We start from the raw sequence: 22,635 nt of genomic DNA, 5'->3' as shown, positions 1-22,635 counted from the left end.
AACTACAGATGCAAACCACCACACCTGGCCTCTCTGAATATGTTTACCTTAAAAACATGGGGGAGATGAAGACACATTTCTGAGTCCTAATCTACTGCTGCCTTGGTTGTGCTTTATTAATTTCTGAGATTCTTAGTCCTGTTTACTAAGGAATCGTAGAACATGCAAGTTGTATTGTACTATAATTGATGGCAAGCTTGCTAACCATTCCTCTGGGTTTTCTTGCTGTGTAGAATAAAAGGGCCAAAGCAAAAGAGTCTCACAGTGTTCATGAGACAGAAAGAGAATTTGATTCCACTATATATCTGTGTAGATTCTCCTTTCATTTTTAGATTTGGAACCTGAACACCTAAGTTACAAAGGCAGAAGATCTGCCAGCTTCAACAAACTTGTTTCATTACCTTCACACCCAGGGAGGGCAAGAAGCAACAGCAAGGAATGACAGCTCTGCAGCTCTGCCCCAGGAGAGGAAGGAGATATTAGGGAACTGGGTTGGAGAACTGGGCTGGAGAAAAGTGCTGGATATTTTTCATTCTCCCTAATTTTAAAAAGCAAGTAGTCTTTAAGTTAACTTTTTGCCTTGATAAGGAGAATTGTACATTCCACTTTAGAGAAGCCTGTGCTTCCCTGTAGCTAGTTCCAAAGCAAAAAGGTATGTTCTGTGTAACATGAAACTCAGAAAAAAAAATTGAGGTGGCCAGGCATAGTGGCTCATGCCCGTAATCCCAGCACTTTGGGAGGCTGAAGCGGGTGGATCACGAGGTCAGGAGTTCAACACCAGCCTGGACAAGACGGCGAAACTCTGTCTCCACTAAAAATACAAAAATTAGCTGGGCGTGGTGGCGTGTGCCTGTAATCCCAGCTACTCAGGAGGCTGAGGCAGAGATTCTGGGAGGCGGAGGTTGCAGTGAGCCAAGATTGTACCACTGCACTCCAGCCTGGGCAACAGAGTGAGACTCCGTCTCAAAAAATAAAATAAAATAAAAAAAATAAAAAATAAATTGAGGTATGGCTTTCTAAAACTATAAACATCTCAGTCATGTAAAATTAGAGAGGAGAGTTTATATATTTGCTTGCTAATTGTTAGCTGTTAGTACATGTCAAAACACTAAATTAAGCCCCCTTCCTAATGGAATAGATAATCGTTTCTTCAAAAAGTGGTAGTATTTAGAAAAAGCCCTATTTTTTAATGACGGGGAAAGCCACTGCAAGAAAAATTTTGATGAGTCATGAAAAAAGTGATCTCAAAGAAAATTATGTCCATTATGATACTATTTACTGTAGTTTGGAAACTTGGTTTATCTGATCTCTTTATACTACTCTCTGATGGTCTCTGGGTTAGAGAACTTTTTCCTGGTTCCTGTCAGTAATATACATACCACATTTCATTTTAAGTTGGATTTCAAATTTAATTACTTGATAAACTATTGTATCTAAGTAAGAGTAAGATGAATCACTTTTCCTGCTTTTGCTGTTAAATTTTTAATTTCTGTGTGTACTCTACCCGTCCCCTGCCTACTTCCCATTATTTGAATTCTGCACTTGGTTCCTGTGCTGTTCCTATCCTTACTTAACACTTCAACATATCCCCACAAATCTCTGAGCTCACACGGTGCTCTAATGCTTTCAACTAAATCTGTACTCACCAGTATGTCTCTCAGTTCTTTTGGCAACTTGTTCTTTTATGTAAATTGTATACAAAATATGATTTGCATATTTTAAATATGATGTGAACAAAAAGAGCAATGCTATTAGTGTTCAGAATTACAAATTTATATTTTTAAAATTAGGAGTTAATTAAAATCCTTTTCATTATGAAAAGGGTACTACATTGCAAGTAATTCACATTAAAAGGCATTCTATTCAATAGATGTGTTTATTGGTGGGTCAGTTTTGCCAATGTTTTAATTCACATGTAATTATGTAGACCCTGTGTCAGCAACAACTAACAATACTACTACTTTAACTGAAAAAAATGATAAAATGTTTCCACTGATATACTCTGTGATTATTTTATAATCCTCAAATTTTATAGTCTTTTACAGAAAAAAATGATAAAATATGGCGATAAACTGCAATTTGCCACATTTCCTCCAAATCTTAGACAGTATAAAACACAAGACATTTTTTTGTGCACTCTACTTTTATAGAACAACCAGGTTTATAATTGATCTCTTTATTTTATTAGATTTATCAATATACATGGAAGCTTTCTCAAATATCAAAGTTCCAAAAGTATGTATTGTAAAAAATCATCTTTTCCTTTAGAGGTCATATTCTTAGAGAGCTATTAAAGTCTATTTATAAACAAAAATAATCAATAAACTAACACACTTTAGAAATCAGGATATTTTAAAGTATTTTTAATGAATACAAGATATGTCTTTTTAATTAACTATCATAGTTAAATTTAATATCACAAAACAAAATGGCTTATCTCCACTAATTTTTCAAGTGAGGTAAAGCCACTGGAATTTACACTTAATATAAGTTTTAAATGTGATAATTAAATGATAATATTTTATCAATTATAGGAAATATTCATTTATAAAAATTTCCTCAGGTCCATCAATCTTTTTAGGCCAAGTTTGAGCCCATGTCAACCTTAAAGTTTAGATTCAGTGCACCTAACTTGCCTAATAAGCTTGTCAATTTAAGAATATGAATTTCATTAATAAGGGGGAATAAAGAATAGTTAACTCACTAAAAGTGAATGGGATAGTTTCCAATAATTACTTAAAGAATTTTTAAAATTTAAACAGAAATGGCCAGTGACTCTGGGTTTAAAATTTCACAGGATAACCTTAAAAAAAAAAAAAAAACACACATAGAAATAGTGAAGTCATCACCTTATTGATGAAAAACTAAAGTTTAATAGTCATTGAATGGGTAACAACCACTTGTAGTCTACATTTAAAAAGTAATTTTAATCATAGCTAAGAAAAACTAAAAACAAATAATTCTATTAAGAAACAACAAAAATGATAAACATTTAATACCTAAATGTAGATACTTAAAATCCTAAACAAAAATATTAAAGTTAAAAGGGCCTTGAAATTTGTTTCTAACAAATCATCTTATATAATCAATTCCTAAATAGCTCATATCCTTTGCTTTGGTGTTTTATCTGCTATCATCTAAACATTAGTACAGTAGAAAATCACTTAGGTTCTTTTCAAATGCTTGGCATTATAATGTGATCTCATATCTTTCCTCAAATTAAATTTTGCTCCACATATTCCACATGTATACAGATGAACATCCATGTGCTGCTCCAACTGTTCATTATTTGGGAATATCTGAAAGCAGACCTGGCATATAGTCTCACCAGCAGATAAATGAGAAATCATATGCCGTACATGGTCATGTTTTCTGAAGTTTCCTTGATCACAAATGGAACAGACATACCTGGCCATGCCTTTGTGCATATCATTGTGCAGTCGCAACTGACGCTCTCTTAAAAACTGCTTTCCACATGTTTGACAAACAAACTGTTTTTCCTTAGTATGAACAGTATAGTGTTCTCTTAAGTGACACCGCTGATAAAATCCTTTTCCACACAGATTACAAAAATGCTTTCGTCTGTGATCTCTTTCATTTTCTTCCATGATGGCACTCTTAAACATATCTTGATCTAAGCAGCTAGACATATGTTCAACCACTAGATTTTCAGTTTCAAAACGCTGGCCACAATTAGGACATCGAAAAGGGCAGGCAGAATGTTTAAATAACTGCTTTTTTTGGATACTGTTTATCTGGTAATGATTGTCCCTAAAATCATCCAGCATTTCAACAAACATATCTCTTATTTCGGACTGCTCATCAGGATTCTCTTCCAAGTCCATTTTCTCCTCAGTATTTCCTAACCCATTCATGGTCAGATCTTGGGGCTCGCCACATCGTTGAGCATGTTCCTGAAGCTGCCTACCCTTTACAAGTATTTGTCCACATTTACCACATGCACAGATATTTTCAATGTGTTTGGCTAAGTAATGAGATGACAGGTCCTCCTCGGTTATTGTAAGTCCACACAGCTCACAAGATGCATTTTCAGTATCCTCTTGTACTGGACTGCTGTTGTTAGGGGGCCTCATATTCTCTAAACCACCTCTTTCATCAGCACTTACTGACATTCGAGGTTTTAGAGTTTTCCTACCACTTTTTTTTATGCTGACATCTTCTTCAACATAGTATCTATAAAATGGCTCTTCAGGTTCATCTTCTAATTCATCATTGTCAGTGGATTCATTACAGTCTTTATCAGTAACTTTAATAATGTTAAAGTCTTTCAGTTCATCTGTAGGAATATCTTCTGGCTCCATCTTAATAATAATCCTTTTCCTCTCAGCAGCTCTGCTTTTCTCTTCGCTGGCTATTTCAGATTCCACTGTGCTACTTTTTCTGCTTCCAGTGGTTGAAGCTGAATCATCAGCAACCTGGCTTGTGTCTCCTCTGTATTTGTCCGTCTGTGCAGAAAATGTTTTAGAAGAATCTTTTTCACCAAATTCAGCTTTGATGTTACTGTCTTTTCCATCTCTAATATCTACTATTCTATGGTAAGATCTTGTGTTTTGGTATAAATGTCTGTTAGTACAGGTTAGCACATGCTCATCTAATAATTTTTCACAGCTAAAGCCAAATCCACAGCTATCACAGGTAAAACTCCGCCCAAAGCGTCTTGACACACGTTCTTTTGGAGTAGATAATTTGGACACGGAACTTTTTTTACATACATCAAATAGTGGCTCAGGAAAATTACCTAATTGTAAAGGCTCTTCATCAGGCTCTCTATTATGTGGTGTATTTACCGTTGAACTTGGCTCTGCACACCACCTGTTGGCTTCATTGCCATTTCGAGCCACAGTATCTTCATACATTCTTACCCCAAATATCATTTTGCTGTTCTGTTTGCTGGAAGCAGAAGAGGAACATTTTGAACTAGAACAATCTGCATCCTGGATGTCTTCTAAACAGTCAGGAACATTGTATAGCTGTAGGTAGTTCATTGCCACTTTAAACTGCTCAAAACTGGAGGGAGCTGTCATAATTTTTCCTAAATACATAAACTGCAAAATGAGATCAAAACATTCTGCACTAATTTTCATGTTGCTGAGATTCAGTTGTGCAGTACTATGCTGATGGTTCATGAAAAACATTCTAAAATAGGAGCTACAGGCAGCTAGAACTGCCTTGTGTGCTTGAAAGTAAATGTCATCAATTGCAATACAACAGTCACAGAGAAAACCCCATTCTCTTTGGTTGTTTAGCTGCTGAAGGACGTAGCTGCTGTGGCTGGGCTTTGCCATCTTCTATTAATTAGAGACCTATGTAAAACAAAAATATTAACGTCAGACAAGATATAGAAAAGCACTTGACAAAATTAACTTTTATTATGATTTGTGACTTGCATGACTTTGCTATTACAATCAAGAAATTAAGAGCTTTCCATTCTAATAAAAATAATATATACTTGAATCATTTTTTAAATTTGAAGATGAAGACATCCAGCCATTTATTCAGGTTTTTCATATTGAACAAAGGCATCAAAAGCAAAAGACAGTTTTAGTTTCATTACAACTCTTGGGGGGAACATGTACAATAAATTTGAACAGAAAAAAATACATTAATTTAAAAATACTTGAAGGAGGCCAAGTGCAGTGGCTCACGCCTGTAATCCTAACACTTTGGGAGACCGAGGCAGGAGGATTGCTTGAGCTCAGGAGTTTGAGACCAGCCTGGGCAATAGTGTGAGACCTCTTCTCTACAAAAAAGTTTAAAAAATTAACCAGGTGTGGTGGCATCACCTGTAGTCCCAGTTACTTGGGAGGCTGAAGTGGGTGGATCACCTGAGCCCGACAGGTAGAGGCTGTAGTGAGCTGTGTCATGCCACTGCACTCCAGTCTGGATGACAGAGCAAGACCCTGTCTCAAAAGAAAAAAAAAAAAAAGAAAATAACTCTTGAAGGATATGAGTAATGAAAGTAAATAAAACAGCAACTTAAACTGAAAGTTAACAGATTGTAAAGTATTAAAAACTTATTAGATGATTAATACTAAGGAACTACTGCTCATTTTTTAAGTGTGAGAAAGGTATTTTGATTGTGTTAAAAAGAATCCTTATCTTTTGGATATATATACTTTACAGATGAAATGATACATCTGAGATATGCTTAAAAATAAGTGGGGTGGGTGTGGGGGGGCAACAGATGATACAAGATTGGCCATGTGTTGCAAAAATAATCTATTTTAAAAACCCTATTAAGCCTGGGCAACATAGCAAGACCTTGCCCTAAAAAAAAAAAAAAAAAAAAAAAAAATTAGCCAGGCATGATGATGCACCTGTACTCCCAACTACTCAGGAGACTGACGCAGGCGGATGGCTTGAGCCCAGGATTTTGAGGTTGTGGTAAGCCATGGTCATGCCACTGTACTCTAGCTTGGGTGACAGAGCGAGACTCTGTCCCAAAAATAAAAATAAAAAAAAACCTTATTAGGGCCAGGTGTGGTGGCTCACACCTGTAATCCCAGCACTTTGGGAGGCTGAGGTGGGCAGATCACGAGGTCAGGAGATCGAAACCATCCGGGCTAACACAGTGAAACCTCGTCTCTACTAAAAATACAAAAAAAATTAGCCGGGCGTGGTGGTGGGCGCCTGTAGTCCCAGCTACTCGGGAGGCTGAGGCGGGAGACTGGCGTGAACCCAGGAGGCGGAGCTTGCAGTGAGCTGAGATCGCCCCACTGCACTCCAGCCTGGGCGACAGAGCGAGACTCCGTTTCAAAACAACAACAACAACAACAGAAACCTTATTAGATTATATAGAAATGGCACCAAACAAGTTTGATCAGTGCCTTTGTCTTTTCTTGAATTATCGGAGAAGCAATAATTCTATAGAGTTAGAATGTGTCTCATGTTGCTCAACATGCATTTCAGGGTATAAAGAAGCAGTGGGTTTATTTGAGAAGGTATTTTATTTATCCTTAGAGTGTAAAGTTTTCTTCCTTTTTTTTTTTTGAGGCAGGGTCTCGCTCTGTTACCTAGGCTGGAGTGCAGTGGCATGATCATAGCTAACTGCAGCCTCAATCTCCCATGCTCAAGCAATCCTCCCGCCTCAGCATCCAGAGTAGCTGGGACTACAGGTGCATGCCACCACATTCATTTTTTTTTTTAAATATTTTAGTAAAGACAAGGTCTTGCTATGTTGTCCAGGCTGGTCTTGAACTCCTGAGTTCAAGCGATCCTCCTGCCTCGGGCTTCCAAAGTGCTGGGATTGTGGGTGTGAGCCACTGCACCTGGCCTCTTCTATTTTTTTTTTTTTAATTGTTAAAAGAGAAAAATAAGGCTGGGCACAGTGGCTCATGCCTGTAATCCCAGCACTTTGGAAGGCTGAGGTGGGCGGATCACTTGAGGTCAGGAGTTCGAGACCAGCCTGGCCAACACGGTGAAAACCTGTCTCTACTAAAAATAAAAAAAGTTAGCCAGTTGTGATGGGGGTGCCTGTAATCCCAGTTACTCAGGAGGCTGAGGCGGGAGAATCGCTTGAACCCGGGAGGCGGAGGTTGCAGGGAGCAGAGATTGTGCCACTGCACTCCAGCCTGGGTGACAAGAACGAGATTCCATCTTACAAAAAAAAAAAAAAAGTAGCAAAAAATTCAAACATAGAGGCATATAGAATAAAAACACACCTCAGATCACATACCTCTTTTCAGAGGTAACCCCTCCAAACACTTTGGATTATATACCTTCAGATTTGTTGAGATGCACATGTACAGTTAGCATATTGAGTACCTATGAGATGCCAGGCACATAGTTTTGCTTTTGTTGTGTTTTTTAACCTAAATGGTATCATACTATATATATATATATATCTGCAACTAGTTTTCTTCACTTAACATTAGACTTAATGTTAGTGGGCATTTAAGTATTTTTAGTGTAGGGAGCTGACTTTGGATACGGAAGAAAGGAGAGGAAATATTAAAAGCACTAGAAATCCTATCATATTATAAAGTTAAAATAAGATCAAATTTTAACCTCAATTTTTAATCCGTATACATAAAGCTTCAGAATCTATCTTCTACTTAAAAATAAGTTCCTATGCAATTTGACTGAACTTAAAAAGAACATGTAACAAGCTGTTCAGAGAAATAAAATGTTCACTCTTCAGGCTCTTGTAGTAGCAATTAAGGGTATCTAAGTTTACGTACTTCTATTTGCTTTTTATCCATTCCTCACCGATCACATATGGGTCATACACCCTTTTACTACCTCTATGTCCATCCTGCCAGCTCTAAGACATAAAGTTCCATAGCCAGAGATATGGGACTGGTGAAATGAAGATGGCTTATGATGAGACCTGCTACCTTCTTAAAATTGCAACCACTGCACCTTTTCTGGAAGCCAGATCAAGTTTCAAGTAGGTACAATATTTCAAACCTCTGTAACTCAGGTATCTGTAAAAAGCTGTGAGGAATTATGTTCAGTATGTATCTAAATACAAAAAGCAATGTATGCACGAAAATAGTCATTAATGAGTTACTTCTAATTTGAATGCCTAGTAAAAAAAAGGAGTCTTAAGGTAAATCTACACCCCAGAATTCACTGTCATGTGGCAGTGAATTAAAAATTATATTTCTGGGCCAGGCGCAGTGGCTCATGCCTGTAATCCCAGCACTTTGGGAGGCCGAGGTGGGCGGATTACCTGAGGTCAGGAGTTCAAGACCAGCCTGGCCAACATGGTGAAACCCCGTCTCTACTAAAAAAAAAATAAAAATTAGCCAGGTGTTGTGGCACATGCCTGTAAACCTAGCTACTCAGGAGGCTGAGGCAGGAGAATTGCTTGAGCCTGGGAGAGGGAGGTTGCAGTGAGCTGAGATCATGCCACTGTACTTCAGCCTGGCTGACAGAGCAAGACTCTGTCTCAAAAAAAAAAAAAAAATTAATGGAAACTACAGAAGCGGGAAACATGTTCAAGATGGAGAGCCAAATAAATAAACACAGGATACAAAATTATGTTAGAATTATATAAAACAAATCCACGCCACAACCTTATTCAAAAGGTGGGGGTAAAAAAAGATGAAAAAAATACACAAAAATGTTGACCCCAGACAGTTTTAAGTAGGATGAAATTTCTATGTCTATAGTCATTTTTCTAGGATTTAGAGAGACATTTAATAAATAATAAACCATAGAGTAAGAGGCAGGGGAATAGGTATTATTTCTAAAAAACCAAAACTTTCTATTAATAAGAGTAGTTCAAGAATGAAATAAACTTGTTTGGAGAATGAGTACCCATATAAAGCAAGAACAGAATGCCATTGAGGACAGTATAATAAGTGAAAAGAGCATGGGCCTGGAATCAGACAGACCTGGCTTCTTATCTAGCTTTGCCACTTTTGGGAAATTGCTTATCCTCATTGACCCTAAGTTTCCTGAACTGTAAAGGTAGGGATAATAATACCTCAAATACAATATCATATATGAGGATTCACAGAGGCAATGTGTAAAATGCATTGTGCTTGGCGTGTAATAATGAAAGTAATAGTGGATGTTGTAATGGTGGTGATGCTTATTTAAGCATCAGGATAAGTTTGACTTGATAACCTTAAAATTTCCTTCCAAATAAGAGTCCATTAGAAAGAGAGTAGTTAATCTATAAAAACTTTCAAGTATTAAATAGTCCAGGCTTGAAATAATGATATAAAGAGCGTAGAAGTTCCAAGGACCCTTTCTTATCTAGATGAGCAGCAGTTTTATCATCAGCAACCAAAATTAATACAACTACATAGAAGATCAATATGACCGGCACATCTATAGTTATAGTCACAATTCAACTGAGTAAAAATACATATTCTTTTATTAACATAAAACACTAAAACATTTAAATAAGAGCACTTATAGCATTTTAATGCACATTTATTCATTCAACAAACATTTATTGAGTACCTTTGGTATACCAGGCACTGTATAAAGTGTTGATCATCAGCAGTAGCACAAGTATTCTGTATTCATTTGAGGAATTTTTACTTTTCCTAGATCAGTGATTTCATTCAACATGTATTCCATAAAGCGCCCACTCTACAGAAGAAGGCATCATGCTGTAGTAGAAAGAACAAGTGCTCTGGGTCAGACGGATCACAGTGTGAATCCCACTGCCTCCATGTTTATACTCCTATGTTCCCCCTATAGAGCTGGAAGCTGAACAAATGGAAGCTGAACAAATGCTGTGTCTAATTTTTAATCCTAACACAACAGTTTTTAGGCTGACCTAGAATTGTAGTTTAAGTAACATTATTATGCAAATGTCCAAGTTCTGAGTAAAACTGATTTTAGGCAGAGTAACTTATAATAGCAATCATTCACACATTAGTACCAGAAACTCTGTCCTTGTTACACCTCATTCAGAAAAGCTTTTTTCTTTTTTCTTAAATTTTAATTATTATTTTTTTGAGATAGGATCTTACTCTGTTACCCAGGCTGGCGTGCCATCATAGCTCAGAATGTCCTCAATAGCATTTTGTTCCTGCTTTAATATGGGTACTCATTCTCCAAGCAATCCTTCCACCTCACACCTTCTGAATAGCTAGCACTATAGGCATATGCCACCATGACTGGCTAATGTTTGTATATTTTTTGTAGAGACGAGGTCTTGCTATGTTGCCCAGGCTGGTCTCGAATTCCTGGGCTCAAGCAATCCTCCCACCTCAGCCTCCCAAAGTGCTGAGATTACAGGTATAAGCCACTGTGCCCAGCCCAGAAAAGTTTTAAGAAGGATTATTACACCAAAAAGAGGTAAAGGAGTATGCGGCAGGGGAGGAGGGATCTAAATTCCTGTGAGACTTTTAGCTTATCTCTCGAAGATAATTTTTTCATTAAAAATTTTTGAGGCCGGGCACGGTGGCTCACGCCTGTAATCCCAGCACTTTGGGAGGCAGAGGCGGGCGGATCACGAGGTCAGGAGATCGAGCCATCCTGGCTAACACAGTGAAACCCCGTCTCTACTAAAAATACAAAAACTTAGCCAGGTATGGTGGCGGGCACCTGTATTCCCAGCTATTTGGGAGGCTGAGGCAGGAGAATGGTGGGAACCCGGAAGGCGGAGCTTACAGTGAGCCAAGACTGTGCCACTGCACTCAAGCCTGGGTGACAGAGCAAGACTCCATCTCAAAAAAAAAAAAAAAATTATGAGGCATTCACTTTTATTAAATTATAATTTCACTCAAATTCCAAGAGGAGTTTGCTCTTTTTTCATTTTTTTGACCTCTTTAATAATGCTGCCAAAAAAACTTAATGAACTTTATGTTCTAGTAAAGCCTATAAAAGGTTTTAAGTAAATGGACAGCTTGTATTTCAGCTGTTCTTGTTTTTATGACTGAAATCTGTGATTGCTTTTGTTTGTACTACTAGCTGCATCACTGGTAGGACAAGTTTAGCACAACTAGAAGTCAAGGGCTCGGGCCTGACAGCAGAACCTCCAATGTGACTCAAAGGACTTAATGTCATTCGGATAAGGAAAACAAGCTATATAATGCCAAGAGTTACCCTAAGGCTAGAAGGATACCCACTGTGCAGAACTCCAGCAAGAATTAAGGAGTTAGGTGATCCAAAAAGTTTTATACTGGATTTTTAAAATTTTAGTCTGAAAAAGTTTAACGGCTCATCTCAAGTTTAAAAACAGCCACCAAACACATTAAGCATATTAAGTAATTTAGTCATAGATTTTTAGAGCTTAGAGAGATCTAATCTAGTCTAACATTCTTATTCCATAGAAGGCAAAGATACAGGGTTTTTAACGTATCAGGGTATAGTTAACTGTGCTGAAGCACATACTAGGGCTACAGAACAAGGACTCCTGACCACCCAGATAGTAATAACCTCTATATAGCACTTCCTTGGTACTATACAGTATGGCCTTCTGGAAAGAACACTAAACAAGGACTGGGCATGAGTCCTTAATACAGGGTTCATTGGTTGGATGCTATTGAACAAGTGATTACCCCCATCTGAATTCTTTATCTGTAATGTGGCTTTATCCATACATGTCAATCTAGTCTTATTCAATAGATGTGTTCCCTAAGTTATATTGTGTAAGCTATTTCAGTAAATTTCTCACTGACATAGTAAGATTTCAGAAATATTTTTCCTCCATTGCTAGATCTCTCAAATTGGAAATAACAGTCTTGCTGGAAGTTTCTCTTGCTCCAGCCTTGGTAAATGATAATTCAAGGGTCTATAAATAAGCATATCCAATGAATAAAGAAGTAACTTAGAGGAATTTTAAAGTGTTTCTGTGAGGCAAATAATCACCCTCTAAATTGTGTCATAGACTTGCAGCACCAATGAGGCATTTGAAGAAGATTTGCTTAGCCTCAGTGAAAGTCTAGAGAGCCTAGCATCACAGTCCCAATTCAGCACCCCAATCTCTGACTGACTTACAATTACCTCTGGATCTCAAGGAAGATTTATGTATATATGTTTCCTTTTACCTATTTCTATGTCTTATAGGTTGAATGTATGTATGCATATGGATTTGAGGATTACAGAGTATTTTAAAAATCTAAAATGTAATGAAAGGATTCTTACATTTTAACATCAGAATATCAGAATCTATTGAACACTCATAATGTTCCTAACACTGGATAGAGCATTGAAATGGAGGGTGGAGAAGGATGGTGTTCAATAGAGATAACTGTATATGAGGGATTAAATTTGAAACCAAGAAACAATTTGAGGAGTTTAATAAACTATATTGAGGCCGGATGCGGTGGCTCATACCTGTAATCCCAGCACTTTGGGAGACTGAGGTGGGTGGATCACCTGAGGTCAGGAGTTCAAGACCAGCCTGACCAACATGGTGAAACCCCGTCTCTACAAAAATACAAAAATCAGCTGGGCATGATAGCGGATGCCTGTAATCCCAGCTACTTGGGGGGCTGAGGCAGGAGAATCGCTTGAACCTGGAGGCAGAGGTTGCAGTGAACGGAGATTGAGCCGCTACACTCCAGCCTGGGCAACAGAGCAAGACTCCATCTCAAAGATAAAAATAAAAATAAAAATAAACCATATTGAATAAAGTTCAGCAAGAGTTTAGAAGAAAAGCATTAATTATACCAAAATAGTAGGCTTTAGGAAGGATGTAGGATTTGAGTAAAGCCTTGATGAATGAGTAGGATAAACAGAAAGCAAGGGTGAGGCATTTCGAGTATTTATATAGATGTGTATGTAAATAATTGAGGAGGGTACACAGCAGCTTGGCTGGAAATGTAATGGGAGGGAAGGTAGATTTGCTTTACTGGACTGGTAGATGAAGGTTATCAAAGTAGAGTAAATGACAACTGTAATACAATAATAGTATGAATAGCTAACATTTGTTATGTCTCACTATATGCCAGGCTCTATTCCAGGCAGATGTATAGGGAGATGTATATATCCCTCTCACAGATACATTACACATATACACGTATGGATATATATGGATATATGCAATATATGTGTGCATATCTCACACACATATATATTGCATATATACACGTATGGATATACATGTGTGTATGTGTGCATATATATGTATCCAAATATAGGTATCATTTTATGTGTATGTATGCATATATATCATTTTAGCATTTAATCCTCATAACAAACCCTACAAAGTAGATGCTGCTATAAGACTCATTTTCAAGATTAAATAACAGAGGCATATAGTGTTATATAACCTTTGTAATATCACAAAGAGAGGACTTCATGGGATTAGAACACAGGCAATATGGCTCTAGAGCCCATCTGCCATCTATAAAAATAATGTCACATTGGCAAAATTCTTTCCTAGAATACCATCTTGCAGGGTATAGGGTCCAATCTCTATTACATTCTCTAGGTTTCTCCTTGAAACTTCCAGGAATAACCAGTTGTAGAGGCTCCCAAAGATAAGAGGTTTTATTTCAACACACTTAAGTGACAAACACCATCAAGTTTAGAAAATTTTATGCACTATCTGCACTAGTGGCTGTGCATTAGACTCCAAATTGAGTACTTAGTACAGGAAGTTCTGCAATTATAACTGGGTTATATCCTAAAACTTTATTTTTAATTTATTTGGAACTTGAAACACATATTCCCATAGAAACAATAATATAAATGGTGGCTTAGTTTTATACCCACACCCTAAAGACATAATGGAGCTGTATATTAAGCCTAACAGTGCAGTAGTATTACTTGTATCATTAGCACTGACAAGAGATCCAAGGAGCAGCGTGATACAGCAATGCCCACTGTACTGAAGCCTCAAAGACAGGGACAAGGCTTAATGGCCTTTGTGTTCCTTGTGCCTAGCACACTCTTCCCACATAGTTGACACTTAATACGTGCTTGTCAAGTGAAGGAATTAAAAAAGAAACCAGATGGCAATACTGTTTGTTTGAATACAAACTCTACCACTAGTTTAGCTATGCGGGAACTTCTTTACTTCTTTAAGCCCAATTTTCTCATCTATAAAATTGGGATAATCATACTTCTCAGAGGACTCATATAAATTAGAGATGACAAATGTTCCTTTGCCTTTTCAATCCAAGCACAGTACAATTTTAAAAAAATTAATGTCATAATTACAGTTTATAGAATTTTATGAAATGATCAAGTTCAACCTACTGCTTTATAGATCAAAAAGCAAACTGAGGCCCTAAGAGGTTAAGTGGTATGTTCAAAGTCACATTTAGTTTTAGTGGCTGTCAGGATAAGACCTTGGTCTCCTCAATCCTGGTCTAGGGCTCTTCATACTACTCTAACTGCAGCCTACACATATAGCATCACCTGGCTGGCTGTTTTCTCCTCTGAAACAATTATGTTTTGCTGAAATATAGTAGTTGTTCAAATTTGCAAGGGTTGTTTGCATCTACACAAAATGGCCTCAGACTGTTATGCTTTTGGAGATTGTGCTTTGTTGGCTGGTTAGTATTTTTCTGTCTCTTTACTTGCAAGCCAACAACTGTCACTTCTGAAAGGTGTGCTGATCGCCTGTGGCCCACCATTTCAATCTCTTCTTGGCTGTAAAATTAGACAAAAACTCATTGAAAATTGAATCTACATATCCATTCATCCTAAAGAGGAAGCACAACATCTTCTGAAGATCTAGGGAAATGCTCATAAGTAAGATGTAAAGTTTTAATTCCTGAATTTTGCTGACAGGCGATCATATTTCCTTCCTCTTTCGCATCAGGCCAAGGCACTGAATAGCTGAGGTTGCCAACCAAATAACTTATAAATAAGTGAGATGTTCCTGTAGTTCAGTTGCATTATATTCTAAGAAATGAACTTATCCACACAGAAAGCAGAAGGAACACAGTGGCTTCTGGAATATTCCTCTCTCCCTCCAGAAGTAGAGGAGGAAAAGTACATTTTAATCCATTCATCCTAACGAGGCAGCACAGCATCTTCTGACCACCAGAGGGCACTGTGTAAACAGTAGGCTCTTCTCAGCTAAAAATGCTTCACCAGGAAATCCCTTATTGCACGTGGCATTCGTATTCTTAGGGTTCGTTTTGTATGACTTCTATTTCAAAGTACTAATTCTGTGGACTCAGATTTTGTCTGGAACCCACTTAAAAATGCCCCTCCCTGTATTTTGTCTCGGCTGCCACCACTATGTACCAATCACCTAGACTGCTTGGGAGCTGCCTAGAACTTCTCCCTCATAATAAACAATTAAGTGTTGCCAATTTTCCCATTAAATATTTCTCAAATCTGCCCAATCTACTCCATCCCTACCTTTCCTGCTCTCGCAAGGCCTCTATTATCACTCCTGAGTTATTAAAATAGGCTCCTCAACCAGTCTCTCAAATCCTTCACTCTCAGGTAATCTTTTTCTTCCCAGAGCAATACTGTTTTGAAGATGATTCATGAAGAAGAAAAATCATATCACACTATTCTACCATGGTTCCCCTCACGTATCTTCAGGCTAAAGTATAAAATCATTATTGAGGCATACAAGGTCCTCCATGCCCACCCATCTAGTCTTACATGTTTAGCTACTGCCTGCTTCAAACTTCATGTTCAAGCAACATAAAACTGCTTGTCACCACCTTCACCCACCTCCACACACACCCAGTATACCTCATGAATTTCTTACTTCCCCTCCAGTTTTACTCATGCCGATTGGTTCTTTGGGTCTGAACCTCCCACATATCATTTAAAAATCAGTTTTATCACCTCCTGCAGAAAGCCTCTGTAACACCTTCCTCTCCCACTATTTTAGGTTTTGATCTCATTGTGTATTACCTCTTTATTTTGCACTCTTTACACTGTATTTTAATAATCAGAACAGCTACATAAAGTAGGCTTTAGAGCACAAACTAACCAGACTGCCTGGGTTCAAATTCTGGCTCTGCCACTTATTAAGTGTGTGACCTTGAGTAGGTTGCTTAGTCAATTTGTGCTTCAATTCTCTAAGAAGGGATGGTAATCCTTTCTAACTCTGAAGAGTTATTGTTAAGTAGTATCTCTCATGGAGTAAGTGCTAAATAAGAATTGGTTATAATTATGTGTTGGTCTCCCCCATGAGATTGTGAGCAACTTTAAGGTGAGGACTTCGGCTTTTTCATTTCTCTGAAATATTAAGTATTCAGTAAATGTTACTGAATAAATAACTGGTGAGGCAGCTCTCTCTATGATGATGGGAGGGATTACCCAGTTTCCTTCTTTGAGCAGATCCTACACATTTTTTTTTTTTTTTAAATTGAGACGGAGTCTCGCTCTGTCACCCAGGCTGGAGTGCAGTGGCACGATCTCGGCTCACTGCAAGCTCCGCCTCCCGGGTTCACGCCATTCTCCTGCCTCACCTCTGGAGTAGCTGGGACTACAGGCGCCCACCACCACACCTGGCTAAATTTTTTTTTTGTATTGTTAGTAGAGGCGGGGTTTCACCATGTTAGCCAGGATGGTCTCAAATCTCCTGACCTCGTGATCCACCACACACCCGGCCAGATCCTACACATTTTTTTAAAAATTGCATTGTTTCCAATTTTGTGGCTCCAGTTTTGTTTAATTCAAACCAAAATGCTGAAAACATCACAATCATATAATTAAAATTCAACAAAATGAAACCAATAAAAAGTATCATAAAATGTATGTTCATTCTAAGAAACTTAACTCCATTTTTAAGCCTTAAGATTCCCCCTGATGCCAAATAACCTAACACACCAAAAGCCTTGCCATTTCACAAATGCTGTTCCTTTGCTTAGAACCTTTTCAATGTCTAGCTCACTCTGTTTGGGACTTTTTTTTTCTTTTCTTTTCTTTTTGAGATAGGGTCTGGCTCTGTCATCCAGGCTGGAGTGCAATGGGGCAATTTCCGCTCACTGCAACCTCCGCCTCCCAGGCTCAAGCGTTCCTCCCACCTCAGTCTCTCGAATAGCTGGGACTACAGGCATGCGGCACCACGCCCAGCTAACTTTTGTATTGTTTGTAGAGACAGGGTTTCATCATGTTGGCCAGGCTGGTCTCAAACTCCTGAGATCAAACAATCCGTCTGCCTAGGCCCCCCAAGGTGCTGGGATTACAGGCGAGAGACATTGGGCCTGGCCTCTTTGGGAAGTTTTTTCTGATCTTAGGGTGAGGCAGATGCCTCTCTTCTATGCTGCCAAAACAGCCTATACATACAACAATGTGGTACCAATAATGCATCATCCAAACTGTGATGCTCTATTACCACACTTAAGGCAGATATTGCAATTATTTGGCTCCCCTGCTTTACTGTAAGCTCCTTGACATCAGGGCAGTATCTCAGTTATTACTAAATGTCTGACATTTAGTTGATATTTGATGAGTTTTTGAATGAATAAATGTTTAAACAGGTAAGTTTTATTTTGCTTATCAATTTTATGTTTATTTCAATCATGGCAACTTTTATATAGTGGTTGGAAATTAAAATTAAAATTAAAATTTAAAGCATTTTCCCATACATTATACAACTGATCTCACAACCACTCTGAGATAGGTATTTTTATTATCCTCATTTTGCAAATGAAGAAACAGGTTCAGTGGTTGACTTCCCCGAAACTGCTTATCTTGTAAGTAGAAGCTGAGACTCTTGATTCAAAGCCCTAAGTTTCAGTTTGTGTAAACCAGACAACACTCTTCTGAATATGACTATTAGCTGAAGTGCCCCTTTGGAACATTGTAAGCCTCCTAGAGTCACTTTTTTCATGAATCTAAAAGCTCTCATCATTCTCTTACTGCCCCATCTTGCAGGAAGAATGTCCAGTCCCTTCCCTAAATCCCCTTCCATCTGCTAACTCCCCACTGTCCACCAGAGCATGCCTCTTCTAATACTGCAGATTCAAAGTGGGGATGGAACTCATCTCTAAAAAGGACTGCATGCATCTCATATAGACAAAAGAAAATCTGGTTAATTCTTTAGTCTTCAAATTTTATTTTGAAAACTATTTTAAATTCAAAGACATAGTAGTATAAAAACCACCCATGTCTCCAACACTCTCAAATAACCAATGTTGTAATTAACTTTCTATGTACTATTTTGGGGCTCTGTTTTTAGATCATCATCAACTTCTTCACAGTTCATTCTTCTTAAATATACATGGTTAAGGAGTGAGTCCCTGCCGCTTCCTCCCCAGTATCAGTCTCTTCCATGCCACATCTGAAAAGAGCAGTCATTGACCCTTCTTTCGTCTAATTTCCTTTCCATATGTTCAGCATGCAATCTTTGGTGCTGATCAAGAGGAACCCCCCATCCCATATCAGCACATGGATATATTGGCAATGGTCTTCATGGCAAGTATACCCACTCCTTCCTAATTATAAATTATGAAACTCTCCATAAAGGTGAGGGTTTGCTTTTGTTTTCATGTGTTTGGCTGCTGTAAATCAATCCATCAGAGGCTGGGCAACAACATTATCATGAACAAAGTATGAAAAATAGCCCACCATGATACAGTATTTAATAAGGACAAACCTAAAATAGCAGCCCAGTTACTTAATCAAATAATTTTAAATCAGCCCAATGCAAAACACTCCTCTTTTCCTCTACCTGGCAATTCTTACCAACCTGAGTAATGTGAACAGAGAACATGAGTCCATGAATCACCACAGGCCATCCCCAGGCAGAGTGAGGCACACACAGCTGTGATCAAATGTTGCCGTCTCTCGTTTTCAACAAGGAATTGACTGTATAAAGTGATTATCTCTGGGGAGTGGGAGTCAAAGTGACTTTCATTTTTGTATTTTATGTACTTCAGTACAGACTGAATTTTTACAAACAGCATGGATTTTATAATAAAAAATTATTTCCATTTTGAGAAAAAAATAGACATGAGTAACCCTTAATTTGGTTCACATAGAATATGAGAAAAATAATTTCACCATTTTAGCATGAGATACTAGCACAGAAGAAAATGTCAGGAGAAAACATTCTATAGAGACCAAAGTGACCTCTCAAGAAGATGTTTCTCAAATATACCTCAACTTTTTGGGAAGACAACAGATTGCAGCTTATTAACAAAAATCTATGGGAATTTTTCTGTATTTCTATACCAAATAGTTTCCTCTCCTTTGCACCAAAGCCTTAGTGCTTTTCTTGGCTAGAGGGTAAGTCTGAAAGCAGGTACTTCTTTTCTCCTGCACATCAGAAAGGGAAATGATGGTACAAAGAAAACGAGATTCTCTTAAAAAGGTCCAAGAACTATATCTTCCCCAGAGCCTGGCAAAAGAGGAAAATGAGGAAGCAGTACAAAAATTTAGAAGTGTTAAACTGAAATCAAAGCACAAGGTCAAGAGCAAGTGGCTGTGACTGTGCTCATGCCCTGCTAAGGCCCTGGTTAAATATGGTTTCTCTTTTCTCTGGCAATGATACACCAGTCCCTTCCCTACAAAAACCCCAAAAAAGTAGGCCATCGTATTAGGAGTGGGAAGAATAGAAAGGCTTCAGGAAAGACTGTTCAACCTGAGTTATTCAATACCATGAAAACGTAGTATTAATGGAGAAAGCCTGCTCATAAAATGAATGTGAGAGGTTAACTGAAGGCTCTACTGTAGACGTTATGTTTATTAACCTTTGGAAAAGCATTTCACCTCCACTATGCTTCAGTTTCCTGTTTTGTTGTTGTTGTCGTTTGTTTTTTTGAGACGGAGTCTCGCTCTTGTTGCCCAGGCTGGAGTGCGGTGGCACGATCATGGCGCACTGCAACCTCCACCTCCCGGGTTCAAGCGATTCTCCTGCCTCAGCCTCCTGAGTAGGTGGGATTACAGGCGCCCGCCACCACTCTAGGCTAATTTTTGTACTTTTAGTAGAGATGGGGTTTCGCCATGTTGGCCAGGCTGGTCTCGAACTCCTGACCTCGGGTGATCCACCCGCCTCGGCCACCCAAAGTGTTGGGATTACAGGCGTGAGCCACTGCGCCCAGCCCAGTTTCCTGTTTCTTTAAGAGGAACCCCCTTTCTACCTCCCAAAGTCATCCAGTTATTATTGAGACTTTATTAGATATCCAGCAAGTGATTCAAAAGCAAAGTTTTGAGGTTCTGAGCAAATGATGGCCAACCACCATTCAAGCCTCATCTTTTTGTACTCAGTTTTCCCCGTTTCTCCACATCATATCTATCTGCACTGACAAAATTTCATGGAATCTAATTTCTCCGTTTCAAAGAAGACTGTGATTGCTCTGTAAATTATGAGAACTGCATCCTTCACCAAATCTGCTTCAGAGTGCCTCCAACTTCAGCTCAAGACATTGATCCTAGGTTGCCTCAAAAAGCCTCGGACCACTCCTTGGGTTCGAGTGTCAAAGGGAACACTATTTCTTGTAGTGATACATACCGTATGGAAATACACTAACACCAATGAAGAATCTGCGTGCACTGCCACACTGAAATTCGATTTAAGAACATTATCACACACATACAAATGTCCTATCCCCAGAAAACGTCAAGGATTTTCATCAACCTCTTCCTGATGCGCCCAATTTAGAAAATGTCATGTCAACCCTTCAGATCATGTACACGCGTTGCTTAGGTAGAAAAGGAGACTGGGTGGGGTGGCTGAGCTCAGACCTTGCCTACATACTTTAGTAGTAACGACTCCCGATCTGCATCCAACACATTTACCGAACTTCTAGTAAGCGCCCACCGCTGCAAGCAAAAGCACTTCTTTCCCAAGAAACAGATCTTTTCCACTTAAAATTCCCAAACTCAGACCTTCCACTTTTTACTGAACGAAATGCGTGTGTGCCGGAGAGAGGGGGTGGGAAACAGCGTAGCAAGAATTTGCACGGCTCTTACGCCTCCTCCCTCGGAGCGCGCCCAAGTCTGCAGCCTCGGGCTCCGGGACACTTCCCCTCCTACTCGCCGCCGAGCCGCAGCTGTAAGTTGAGAGAAGCGGGCTCTAGGCACGTCAATCAACCGGGTTCTCCCGCCTCCCGTCTACACCTCCCCTCCCCCCTCGAAAAAAAATAAAGGCAGAGAAAGAAAGAAAAGAAGGTAACTAATTTGGGAACTAGTCTCCGTAGGGGCTTCGCCTCCGACTCAGGGAGGCCGCACGCCCGGGACCTGACGCGCCAGCAACAAGCAGGCGGCCTGGCAGCCGCCCGTCACCGGGTCCTTGCAGCGCGTCCGCCGCGCTCCGGCTCCCCGCACGGATCGGCGCCGCTCTGGCCCCGCACTCCGCCAGGCCCGCGGCCCGTCGCCCTCCGGCCTGGGCTAAAGTTGCGCAAATAGCCCCACAACTGGCAAATACTTACCGGCCGCAGCAGGAACCAGAGCTGCGGAGATTTTAGGGAGTTTAAGGCAAATCAGCCGCGGGAAAGGCGGGCGGAGGCGAAGGGGCCGCGAGCTGCAGTGGCGGCGGCGCGCGGCGCTCGGCGCTCGGGCTGGGCTGCGCGGAGAGGCTCTGGCTCTGCCAGGGACTGTGCTGCAACAAAGGACTTCCGCTGCCGCACAGCCGCGCCTGCCGCACCGCACTGAGCCGGCCCCGCTTACGCGGCGACTCCGGGTCTGCCCACCAGTTCGCTGCGGCGTCCGCCAGCCTTCCCCTCCCTCTCGCCCGCCCACCCACTCTGCCGCTGGCTGCTAGGGGCACCCGCGGTCGCCTGTTTGTTGCAACAAGTTTCTGCGTCGGGCTCCGAGGAGGCTGGCGCAACCCGCACCGCGGGGGCCGTCGCGGCGGCGGCGGCTTGACCACCCCTCTTGCCCCTCTCAAGGGTAGGCTTGGGACCTCCTCCTCCTCCTGTTTGCACAGCTGGATGGGACTGGGCTCCTCCCGACTCCCCAGGGCAGGATGCGAGGCTGCTTTCCCATTCCGTCCAGATGTCAGACCCCTGCCCCGTTTGGCCCAGCAGCTGGGCCGTCACTCGCGGTCCGCCTCGAGTGCTCCGGCAACCTCGCCCTGTCCCGTCGGTTCAGGGTCGCCTAGTCCCCGCGCCCCCCCCCCACCCCACCTTCTGTGGGCCTGTCCGCCTCTGGCCCTGAGTCACTTCCCCCGCCATGCCCCACCTCGCCCAGTCCGCCTCTCCACCCAGGCTCCCGCGGCTCGGCCTCCCTGGCCCCGCGCCCTCATCCCTTCCCCAGCGAACAGGCGGGCGCATCCTTCCCCACCCCCACCTTCACCCCAGAACTGAGGGGGTGCCTGTGCTTTTGCACACTCTG

At 40.3% G+C, this 22,635-nt stretch overlaps 1 protein-coding gene across 2 annotated transcripts; it reads right to left on the bottom strand.

The window, feature by feature from the left end:
- Positions 1-1,857: 1,857 nt before the first annotated feature.
- Positions 1,858-22,169, bottom strand: ZBTB1 (zinc finger and BTB domain containing 1). 2 transcript variants are annotated; one of them, XM_030812091.1, is made up of 3 exons: positions 21,732-21,994; positions 9,940-10,091; positions 1,858-5,324 (listed from the first exon to the last, which is right to left on the bottom strand). In XM_030812091.1, exon 3 carries the CDS (start codon positions 5,304-5,306, stop codon positions 3,165-3,167), a length of 2,142 nt encoding a protein of 713 aa, XP_030667951.1. In that variant the 5' UTR covers positions 5,307-5,324; positions 9,940-10,091; positions 21,732-21,994; the 3' UTR covers positions 1,858-3,164. The 2 variants fall into 2 exon arrangements, with proteins under 2 accessions (XP_030667951.1, XP_003267850.1); XM_003267802.3 differs by lacking the exon at positions 9,940-10,091 and having other exon boundaries at positions 21,732-22,169.
- Between the last annotated feature and the right edge of the window lie 466 nt (positions 22,170-22,635).

This window comes from Nomascus leucogenys, chromosome 1a, assembly GCF_006542625.1.
Source record: "Nomascus leucogenys isolate Asia chromosome 1a, Asia_NLE_v1, whole genome shotgun sequence".
Taxonomy (NCBI): domain Eukaryota; kingdom Metazoa; phylum Chordata; class Mammalia; order Primates; family Hylobatidae; genus Nomascus; species Nomascus leucogenys.
The sequence above is the reverse complement of the archived record's forward strand: the minus strand, read 5'-3'. Positions and strand labels throughout refer to the sequence as shown.